The 11,084-nt window shown below is 48.3% G+C and overlaps 1 protein-coding gene across 1 annotated transcript; it reads left to right on the top strand.

Annotated features, from left to right (window-relative positions):
• Positions 1-3,880: 3,880 nt before the first annotated feature.
• LOC125510130 (wall-associated receptor kinase 5-like) lies at positions 3,881-10,011 on the top strand. Its single transcript, XM_048675220.1, has 5 exons — positions 3,881-4,067; positions 4,380-4,671; positions 6,440-7,334; positions 7,836-7,976; positions 8,434-10,011. The coding sequence occupies exons 3-5, from the start codon at positions 6,455-6,457 to the stop codon at positions 9,696-9,698; spliced, it is 2,286 nt and encodes a 761-aa protein (XP_048531177.1). The 5' UTR covers positions 3,881-4,067; positions 4,380-4,671; positions 6,440-6,454; the 3' UTR covers positions 9,699-10,011.
• Positions 10,012-11,084: the final 1,073 nt, after the last annotated feature.

Below are 11,084 nucleotides of genomic sequence, written 5' to 3'. Positions count from 1 at the left end.
GCGCGGCTGGCAGCGTTAGCTCCAATAGCCGCGCTAAAATGCAGCGTGCGCGCGCCACTCCAGTAGCGCGCAAAAAATGCAGCGCGCGACTCGCTGGGGCATTGGATATGTTGCATTTTGGACACAAAATGGATTTGAAACCTTCAAAATGCAATGAACATGACATATAAATTTCACGCAAACAAGTTGATGAATAAAAGTTCATGCCCACAAGTTCAAAATCATGCCCACAAGTTCATCCAACCAAGTTCAAAATGCAAACCAAGTTCATGACACAAACGAAAGACACGTCAAGCCTCGTCCTCGTCTTCGTCCTCATCTTCGGAAGACGATTCTTCCTCCTCCGAAGATGATTCTTCCTCCTCCTCCTCATCGCGCACCGCATCACGTGAAGCTCCGACGGTGTTGGCAAGATCTTCAACGACATCTTCATGGAAATGTGTGTGAGGAGGCACACCGGAAGACATTCCGCCCATCGCGGCTGGCCCATGCCTCCCATGAGAGAAGCAAAACTCATGCCTCCCATGGCGGCCATAGCATCGGGGGGTGCTCCAAAGCCACCCATGCCTCCCATGGTCTCCATGGTAGCTCCAAAGCCATCCATGGCACCTAAACTGCCCACGGTATCTCCGAAGCCACTCATGCCTCCCATGGCGCCAAAGCCACCGCCACCCATGGCGCCAAGGCCACCGCCACCCATTGCGCGAATCATGGCTCCTTTTTGGATCAAGACTTCTTCACGGGCAAGATTGACATACTCCTTTTGCACCTCATTGAGGATAGATGTGTCCAAGAAGAACAAGTGCTTCTCCCATTCCAACAATCTAGTTCGCTCCTCATTGCTCACCTTCCTCTCCTCCAAAGCCACCTTCCTCTCCTCGGCCGCCACCCTCCTCTCCTCAGCCGCCAACCTCCTCTCCTCGGCCGCGGCATCTTGGTTCCTTTGCTATTTTCCTCACATCGTTGGCTTCTTTTCTTGCCTTCACAATAGCTTCCATATCATTTTTGAACTCATCATCTCCTTTCCTCTTTTCTTTTCTTTTGCGTCTTTCTTGCACCCATCCGGTCGTTTTGGCTTCGAGTATGAAACCGAGTTGGGTGTGGGGCTTCTCTTGCCGTCAGTTGATGCATCATCCTCCTCATCATCATCATCATTCAACTCAATTGTTCTCTTGCGTTTGTTGCTCAAATGCAAATCATCCAAATCATCACGCTTCTTCCATTTCTCATCATCCTTCAACACTTCATAGCAATGAGGCAAGGTAAATATCCTTCCTTTCTTGATCTTCCCCTTCTTGGTTCTCTTCTCCTCTCCTTTGAACAAGTTTTGTGCAATGTTGTACTACATGAAAACAAAACAAGTTAGCACTTTGAACACCAACAACAAGTATGATGAACATGTATGAAATGCTACTTACTCTATCGTCCTCATTTGTGCCACTTGGGTTCAACTTGTCAACCGCCTTTTGTGCAGACGCCCACCTTTGACAATCCGAGTTAATTGTCGACCACCCGGACCAAAGTGATCTCTCGGAGTGGTCAATTCCACTCACGTTGCAAACATCAAAGTGTTTTTTCATCCGCCCCCAATAAGCATCTCTACTTTGATCACCTCCAACGGATGGATCCCTCGACACTTGCAACCAAGTATTGCATAATAAGATGTCATCGGCGTTGGTGTAATTGCCCGCTTTTCCTTTCGGCGCGTCGACAACGCCCTCACCATCTTCGTCCACCTCGAACTCATGCTCTTCGAAATGCATGTCATTGGTTTGAGACCAATGCGAATTGTTGGAGCCAACACCCATAGTTGGCATGTATGCATCATCGTTGACACTACAAAATATATAGAACAATGCAAATAAGCTATCTATATGGATGCATTCAAAAAATAACAAGAAAAGTTGGAAAAAAAATTCTACCTTTGGGGCACATCGTCGAACACGTTGTGCGCGTCGGCCACCGGCTCAACGAGTGAGCTCGTCGGCGCTTCGGTAACCGTCGCATCCGTCACACGCCCTGCAAGCTTCTTTCTCCTCACCTTCGAGGTGCCGGAGCCGTCCGCCGCCTTGTTCTTCTTCGCGGATGTCTTGCCCTTCTTCGGCCGCGCCGCATTGGGGAGCTTCGGGGGGGGGGGGGGGGGGGGGGGGGGGGGGGGGCGGCACAGGGCGGTGCCGGCGCGACGCCACCCGCCGCCGTGGTCATCCGCAGCGGCATGAAGAGGCCGCGCGCGAGGCCGATGCTCGGAGGAGCTCCGGCGGTGGCGAGGCCAACGCTCCCCGCACTAGGGTTTCCAGCGACGGCGGCGGGAAGGGGTTGCGGCTGTAGGATGGGGTGAGCGGGGTGCCGGCGCGTGCGTCCATCGGGTCAAGTTCGCTGGCGCCGGTGCGCGCGGGGCGAAGGTGGCGGGGTGGAGAGAGTGCGGCGCGAGCGCTCGTGTCTGCCACGCGCGGAAGTCGGCGCCCCAAATACACAGCGCGAGTTGGCGTGTCGGACCGCGCACCCAACTACATATGCCGTGCGCGCGGTTATTGCGCGCCCGCTGGAGCTTGTCTACAGGTTGCGCGCGCGCTAAAATGGCAAAATTTACAGCATGACGCTTGTTTAGCGCGGCTGTTGGAGATGCTCTTAGCTAGTTTAATGACATGCCTGAACAACATTGATTTATCTGCAATATGTTTTTTTTGAAAAGGAGGGTTACCCTGGCCTCCGCTTCAAAATGATGCATGCAACCATCTCTATTAATTTATTCATCATAATTTGACAAAATGAATGCAAAGATGAATCCAAAGCCACCTTCGAGGCGAATAAAGTCACTATACCTATAAGTATAAAGATGTGCCCCGACCGCGTCAACTGACACTATCTAATCCAGTGTCCTCCAGAAGCCGCCCGCCTAACAAAGCTGAGAGTACCAACCGATGTAGACGTCTCACAAAATGCATCACATGCGCACGCTCTAGGATCCGCCGCTGTCCCATCTTCAAGAGGGGTCAGGTAATGTTACAATCTAGCTATCTGGACAAACGTAAATGCAGACATGCCTGTCTAGGTTATCTGTGATTTAACCATCCTCCTATACTTCCGTTGCAGGTTCCGTAAACGCAGCAAAATGTTCAGAGCTCACAAAGAAGGCTTCCATGTTGGTGGCGCGTCTCTGAAGCTACGAGGAATCGACATATATTTCATTCGGATCGGATGGCATGTCCTTTTTTACTGGTCTATCTACCGGGGCTATCAATGTTTTATCTTGTCGCGGTTCTTGAAGTAAAATATTTCAGTTTGTGTTGCAGGGTCCGGATCGTACTTCGCCACCATTTGACGTTCCAAGAAATTAAAGCTACAGCCTGATGGAGGTGCCCCGTGTGAAATTAAACCATGATCTGGCACCATATATTTGTCTTGTCATGGACCTTTTGCAGGAGGAAAACAGGAGTTTGCTTGTTGCAACTTGCAATTGATGAATTGACAGGAGTGAGAGCAGTCACACTCACGCCTGAAATAATGCATGTTAGCAGGCACCAACCCGTGGAATTGTTCTTTGGTAAAACCTTCACTTCAGGTGTGAAGCGACAGCATTGACGCGGTGCGCACCTACGTTGCAACGAAAGTTTCTGCAATTTCGATCTACATAGACGAAAGGGAGGAATTATGCCATGAAGGCAAGATTGTCTAAACCCCTTTTTGACACGCAATATCAACCAATATGCCCACTCCACTAAAAAAGTCAACAATTGGCGCCGTCGTAAATCAAACCCTGAACAAGTTACCGGGAGAAAAGTCGCACTAATTAGCCACCATATCCCATATGTCATGAGTGCCACGTTTGGTTGGAGTTTTTGCCCAGTTTAGTCTCCATGTATGCTGAACATTTCAAAACTCAAAAGGAGTCACCACGTTGAAAGGCTGCCTGCCTAGCCTAGAGAAACAAACAATCTTTTACCAGTGACGCCTCTATCACATCATCAGACAACCTCATCCTCTGCTCCGGTTGCACGCTCGATCAACTGCCTCCGGCGCCGGCCCCGCATCGGTCGTGCTCGTGCTCCCAGCTGGCCATACCCCTGGTACGTACCTCCGTTGGAGATTAATGGGATTCACTTCTGCTCCCCTTGTCTACAGCTAGGGCTGGCTCTTTTGCGTTTTGATTTTCACCCTGCTTTGGCCTTCTGATGTTAAGTGATTCGATTCAAATGGCACTTGTGTGTACTGATAGCCTGTGATCCCCTGCCATGAAGGAAGTGTCCGCGAAGAATCAAATCTACTGCCTCTGTACCAAAATATAAGACGTTTTTACCAAAATTTCTACCAAACGTTCAAACTTATGTTTGCGCTATTATTAAGTTCCAAAACAACTTCTTACCATCTGCAATTAGCAGGACCCCTGCAAGCTGCCTGATGGATGGATTGCCTCTCCTTCTCTCCCAGTCCGCACTTGGCCACAAACTCCCCACCCCACCCCGCGTTGTCTTTTCCACGTCCGGCGAGGTGATGACGCAGCTCCGCCATGGCCCAGGTTATCACGCCCTCCGCAGGAGGTGGCGCGGGGCGGCGGTGCCTCCGCGTCCGCGCCAACTCCCCCGGCCCGGCCAACCATGCGCTTCGCCGCCTCGTCAGCACCGCATCCTGCCGCCGCCGCGCGCTCGCTTCCCGCTTCCGGCCGCTCTCTAGGTAAATCCGAACCGAGTGTTCATATCGAGCTTGGCGTATTTTTAGAGAAAATTAGTGGACTGCCATTAATTGATTTCAACATCAGTACACTAATTCACATGTCATGAATCTTTTACAATTTGGGGAAAGTAATTCACCATTCTCTGCAAGGCGCCGTAATACAACAGTCAACAGCCAAAAAGCAAGATGCATGTTGTCGTTTTTTATTAGTACATATTATCATACATTTTTTTTAAAAGGAGGATGACCCAGGCCTTTGCATCTGGACGATGCATGCAGTTATTTTATTAATTATTCACAAAAACCTTACAAAGTAAGTCTAAAGCCACCATCTTAACAACATATGTTGCTACTCCTACCTAGTTGATGAAGGGGTGCCGTTTGTCCGAGCCGAATACCAAGCAGACCTCGTACCAAAGCCTAACATCTAAAGCCGGAGGCCCCAACCAAGCCACATTGATGGGTCTGGGGCACACACCGGTTTGGCACAGTCTCAGATGCCGACGCTGCCGTCATACGCCGATCCATCTTCTGCAGGTACTGACGCATCGACATTGTCAGGCCTGCCGTCAACGCCACCACGACACCAGACAACGCCACCTCTCTACGCGCGTCCACCATCACACCTCCAGCGCCAAGACCCTGCTGCACCACGCCGTCGAGGCTCCACATCATCGATGCTTGACATGAATCGCCGCTCCACCGCTAAAACCGTCCACTGGTCCCTCGAGGCAATGCACACCTCTAAGAATGACGCCCCCAAGGGGGGAACGACACAAGAGCGTTGCCATCACCCGACCAACTGATCAAGGGTTTCCCCCAAAGATAGCAGGAGGAGTTGGGAGCTTCACCTCGATGATGTCTCCATGAAGGAAACGACGCCAAGGGCATCACCATCACCAGCTCCAGCCACCAGCCGAAGACCAGGTTTTCACCCGGATCTGTCCTAAGAAAATCCAACCGACAGCCTGTGCACCATCCAGACCGCCTCAAAGCCCGAGATCTAGCCACCCAGATCCGACGACCATCCACAACAACACTACCACCGTGCGAGCCCTGGCACACCGGCCAATGCCTGTGTGTGCTACCACTGGAGCCTACGAGGAGGGCTGCCACCCCACCTCGCCAAGCTGCAAGAGCCACCGAGAGGGAACCCGCGCGCTCGTCACCGTCTCTGATCCGAACCAATCCAAAGCCAAAGCCACCAGATCGCCGGCGCAGATCCGCCTTGGACAGGGACAACACCACGCCATGCTGCCGCGAGAGGTCCGAGCTTCACCTGCCACCACCTTCCAGGGCCGCCGCCCCAGGATCCAGGCCGGACGTCGCCGCTGCCACCAGTCACATCCTGCCGCCGCCGACCACCGTAGCCATGGCCGTCGTGACCGCGCGGACGCACTGATCGGCCAGCACCACCTGCTCTTCCACGTCGCCATGCAGCGCCGCCGCCGCCTTGCGCCGTCGCCGGAGGCGATCGGCTGCGCTGCCGTGACCCAAATCCGGGAGATAAATAAATATATACTTATGTTTTATTTGCAAGGTTAGCATATCATTTTATTTGCAAGGTTACTTCCGTTTGATGTAAATCTCTGAACCCATCCAACCCCTGCTATTAACTTCAGTTGTTTCTATAGCATAAGCATACACAGGTGTTTTCACTTTCAACTTTCAGACAATTAAGAAGTGATAACATCGATGTTTTTTCGAGATGTTCTCTTTTTCCTTCAGCATAGCAGACAATTACTTAATTTGACCACACTAATTGCAGTTGCAGGGACTTGATATGGCGCCGGTGCTAGTGCTCGGTGCCATTGTACTCATGCTGAACCTTGCATCTATATCATCAGCGCAGCCTCACCACGGATGCAAAACGCGGTGTGGTGATGTAGAGATCCCCTATCCATTTGGCATTGGTGCTGGCTGTGCTATCGAACAAAGCTTCGAGATCAGCTGCAGCAGGACCGCCGCCGATGGGATCGAGAGGCCATTCATAAATTACTGGGAGGTTCTAAGCATCTCAGCATCAAGTGGCCAATCCCGAGTTTTGATGTTCATCCCGACATATTGCTACAATTCTAGTACAGGAGAAATGGATTCCTACATTTGGGATTTTTACTTAGTTTGGCCGTATCGGATCTCTGACTCGCAGAACAAATTCATAAGCATTGGTTGCAACACAATTGGGTACATCTACAACACCGAAAAATCCACAAGGTATGCGACAGGGTGTGTGTCGGTGTGTGGGAGCCCGGGAGACCTGAAAAATGGCTCGTGTGTTGGTGTAGGCTGTTGCCAGAACACCGTCCCCAAGGGCTTAACGAGCTACCATGTCTACTTCTATGATGTAGACTATGTGGATGTTTCAAATAGTTGGCACTTCAACCCATGCAGCTATGCCATGGTGGTGGAGGCAGAGACATTCACTTTCAACTCCGAGTACATAACCACGAAGAGGTTCAATGATACCTACGAGGGGCGGCAGCCGGTTGTCCTTGACTGGGTGATTGGAAATGCAACATGTGAGGTGGCACGCAGAAACATGCCTTCTTATGCATGCCGGAGCGAAAACACCGTGTGCGTGGATTCATCCAACGGCCCAGGGTATCTGTGCAACTGCTCCGTTGGATACCAAGGGAATCCTTACCTCTCTGGTGGATGCACAGGCTAGTTTCTCCCCTTATTTCAAAAGGATTTGTGGAATGGAAAAATGTGTATAATAGCATTTTCTCTCTGAAGAAAATCAGGGGTTAAACTGTGGATTTTATCTCTTGAGCAATGCGGGTCGCAAATCAACTTTTATATATACTTATGTAGTATGTAGACGGATATTAATGGAAACCACCAACATATAAAAAAGGAAATGGAGAACAGACCAGTATACTACAACTCTTTTTTTTTTTCCATCTCATGTTGATCAAATTGTTACATTAGACTTGCCTTGCATCTTGAATGCCATCTCACTTCCATCGTTGATTAAATATGGTGCAGAAGTACCTTTGTGCTTAACTTTTCACTTTGACACCAGATTACTCACTCGAGTAGAATTGCAACCCAGGTCGTTGAAAAAGAAGTTTAGATCAAATGCCACTTCATAGTTATCTATACTCCAATCTCCTTCAAACGACTCACTTGGGTTCAGATATTTTGTTTGATTTTCACTGCAGATGTCAATGAATGTGAGCACACTCCAAGCCCCTGTCCTGAGTCTGCAACTTGCCAAAACACAGTTGGAGGGTACCATTGTTCATGTCCTTTTGGCAGCAGTTTTGCCAAGGAAACAAACTCTTGCACCAACCGGTTTATAGGTAAACCACCAGAAGTTAGCACCTTGCTTTATTCATCTTATTACAATCAATGATGCACTGTTTTAGAATCTGAAGAATGATCTTTCTATGTAATCTGGTAAAATATTTTGTGTTTTGTTGAGAGTAGCAGAGTTGTTGTTATCTTTATTGGCTAGTACTCCCTCTAAAAAAATATAAGAGCGTTCAGATCACTACTTTAGCGAGCTAAATGCTCTTATATTTCTTTACAGAGGGAGTACTAATGTATAATAGGCTTGTCACTGTTGCACTCTGGCATGGACAAAATTTTGTTTTTTTACTTTAGTGTATACTGGGACCAGAGCATTAGTCCCTGGATTGTAAAGACGATGCAATTGCAAGTATCACCAGCAATCCACACAAAAAAGAAAAGAAAAGTAGTTACCTACACAAGGAAGACTTTTATGCGCCTAACTGTTACATATGCTTACTTTTTCAGGAGTTGTTATTGGACTAAGCTCCGGCATTGGGGCTCTATTTCTTGCGTCAGTTTCAACTTTGTTGGTTCGGATGTGGAAGAGAAGCATGAAAAATAGAGTTCGAAAGGCATACTTAAGAAAAAACAAAGGCCTTGTCTTGGAACAGTTGATCTCATCTGATGAAAGTGCCACACATAGCACTAAAATATTTTCCTTGGATGAGTTAGAAAAGGCAACGGATAATTTTGACTCCACACGCATTCTAGGCCTCGGAGGGCATGGCACTGTTTACAAGGGGATTTTATCCGATCAACGTGTTGTGGCCATAAAAAAGTCCAAAATGGCCGATCAAAGAGAGATCGATCAATTCATAAACGAGCTTGCAATTTTATCACAAATCAGTCATCGAAACGTGGTGAAACTTTTTGGTTGTTGCCTTGAGTCAGAGGTGCCTTTGCTCGTGTACGAGTTCGTCCCCAACGGGACATTATCTGAACTTCTTCATGGTGACCACCTGAGTGGTAGAAGCTTGTTAACCTGGGGCGATCGTATCAGAATTGCTAGCGAGGCGGCAAGTGCTCTTGCTTACCTCCATTCCGCTGCCGCAATACCAATCTTTCATAGAGATGTGAAATCTACCAACATACTCTTAACAGATAACTTCACTGCAAAGGTGGCAGACTTTGGTGCCTCGAGGTCCATCTCCATCGATGAAACTCGTGTGGTCACAGCAGTGCAGGGCACATTTGGGTACTTGGATCCTGAGTATTACCACACCGGCGAGCTAACCGAGAAGAGCGATGTTTACAGTTTCGGTGTGATAATCGTCGAGCTTCTGACTAGGAAGAAGCCGGTTTTCCTCAATTTCCGGTGTGAAAAGCAAAACTTATCTCATTACTTCCTTCAGATGCTACAAGATAACACTTTGACAGAGATCGTTGATGTTCAAGTTCTCGAGGAAGGCAACGACAGACAGATCACTGAGATGGCTGCCCTTGCGAGGGTATGCTTGAGGCACATAGGAGAAGAGCGGCCTACCATGAAAGAAGTGGAGCTTAGGCTGCAGCTCCTGGGGGGCAAGATGATGATGGAGAAAAAACACGGGTTAGAGAGCGATGGTGAAGCCATGCCATTGTTACCTTCAAACTGTTCCACTTATTTCAGTGCTAGTCCCGGTCCACGGCATGGTGAGTTCTTCTCTGCTGCCAATCATTCAGCTCAGGATGTCACCAGATGCTACACTATGGAGCAGGAGCTTGTTTCCTGGACCGACATACCTCGCTGAATTTTAATGGACTCCCTTAGTTTGCTATGGTAACAATTTTGATCTTTTATGTATCACGAACTGGATTGGTGTGCTTCGATTTCCGACTTTGTTTCAATCTCCGAGTTGCAATTCATATTTGATTGGGATATATGTCAGGCTAGTGTGGGGTGTCAGAGACAATCAGTGTCAGACGTCGTAATCTGAAAGGTCTTCTCTTCTGTGAAACAACTTACCCCCAAAAAATGTATGGTTTTGTGAATTTCTAGCCATAATAGTTACGATTTTGTGATATTTGCTCCGAATAATTCCTGTCCATCTCCTCCTGCATTTGTAGTGGTCGCCTCTGCTGGTAGTTCCTGAGCAAGCCAAGTCTCATGTTTTAGTGTGCAGTTTCAGAAGAAACCAACAAATAAACAGCTGATCCTTCAATTCCCAAATCTGTGTTTTGGCTCGCTGAATCCTTTCTTTTCTGTCATTTTCCAATCGAACTGGAGTCCAAAAACCAGGCATTTATATATGTGCCCATCTCTGCAAGAGCCATCGGAAAACTTCTCCGGCCGGCGTTTGAGCTGGCGGTGGACGGCAGCAAATTATCCATAACACGACTTGTATTTTTTTTCTTGTTTCTCAACATCTGTGAACTGAAATCGGATCTGAATTTCTGTGACAAAGTAAATGCACATAGTATTTAATTTACACGCAGTGTTTATCACAATGAAAGCCTTAAGAGCATCTACAACCGGCCTTGGCAAATTCGGCCCCTCAAGCGCCCGCAGACGCGACTGGGCACATCCGGCGGCGCATCCGGACGGGCCCTCATATTTTTTTTCAGGTATCCACATATCTCAAATACGGACTCTCAAATCCATACAAATACATGCACGTCGATCATGCAACACAATGTCGCATGTAAATTGCAATTGTTGGTACCAAGCATAGATAGCGTTTACATAAAATTTATTTTAAGTGCGAAATCAAGCATTGTCTCCTTGGTTACCATTGTGGGTCCACATGTGCTTCACAAGATCATTGAGTAGTTGCGTGTGCACCTGCTAATCTCGAAGATTCTGATGCATCTGCAGGAAGTTCATCAGCTGAGCCACATCTTGATCTTCCGGGATTTCAATTTGTTCTCCAGGTGCTTCGAAATCATGGGTTTGGGCTACACCATCACCCTCATTCTCGACAATCATATTGTGCAGAATAACACAACATGTCATAAGCTGCCACAAAGTTTCTGATTCCCACATCATTGCAGCGCTCCGCATAATTCCCCCACGAGAACCAGTTACTAGGAAAACTCACTAGATTTTTTTTTGACGGGGACACTGGATTTTTTCCCCCTTTGTCAGCTTTCATATGTCAGTACTCATGAGCTGGTTGTAGTTTTGCCAAGCCCATGTC

The sequence above is a fragment of the Triticum urartu genome, chromosome 5 (genome assembly GCF_003073215.2).
Source record: "Triticum urartu cultivar G1812 chromosome 5, Tu2.1, whole genome shotgun sequence".
Taxonomy (NCBI): domain Eukaryota; kingdom Viridiplantae; phylum Streptophyta; class Magnoliopsida; order Poales; family Poaceae; genus Triticum; species Triticum urartu.
Note: the sequence above shows the minus strand (reverse complement) of the source record. Positions and strands in the feature narration are given on the sequence as shown.

What these genes read in the sequence shown, in the direction of transcription:
- LOC125510130 (XM_048675220.1), top strand. Translation starts at nt 6,455, where the DNA reads ATGGCGCCGGTGCTAGTGCTCGGTGCCATTGTACTCATGCTGAACCTT. An exon ending in CCTCTCTGGTGGATGCACAG is followed by an intron (nt 7,335 to 7,835) that starts GCTAGTTTCTCC and finishes TTTTCACTGCAG; the next exon opens with ATGTCAATGAATGTGAGCAC. An exon ending in TTGCACCAACCGGTTTATAG is followed by an intron (nt 7,977 to 8,433) that starts GTAAACCACCAG and finishes TTACTTTTTCAG; the next exon opens with GAGTTGTTATTGGACTAAGC.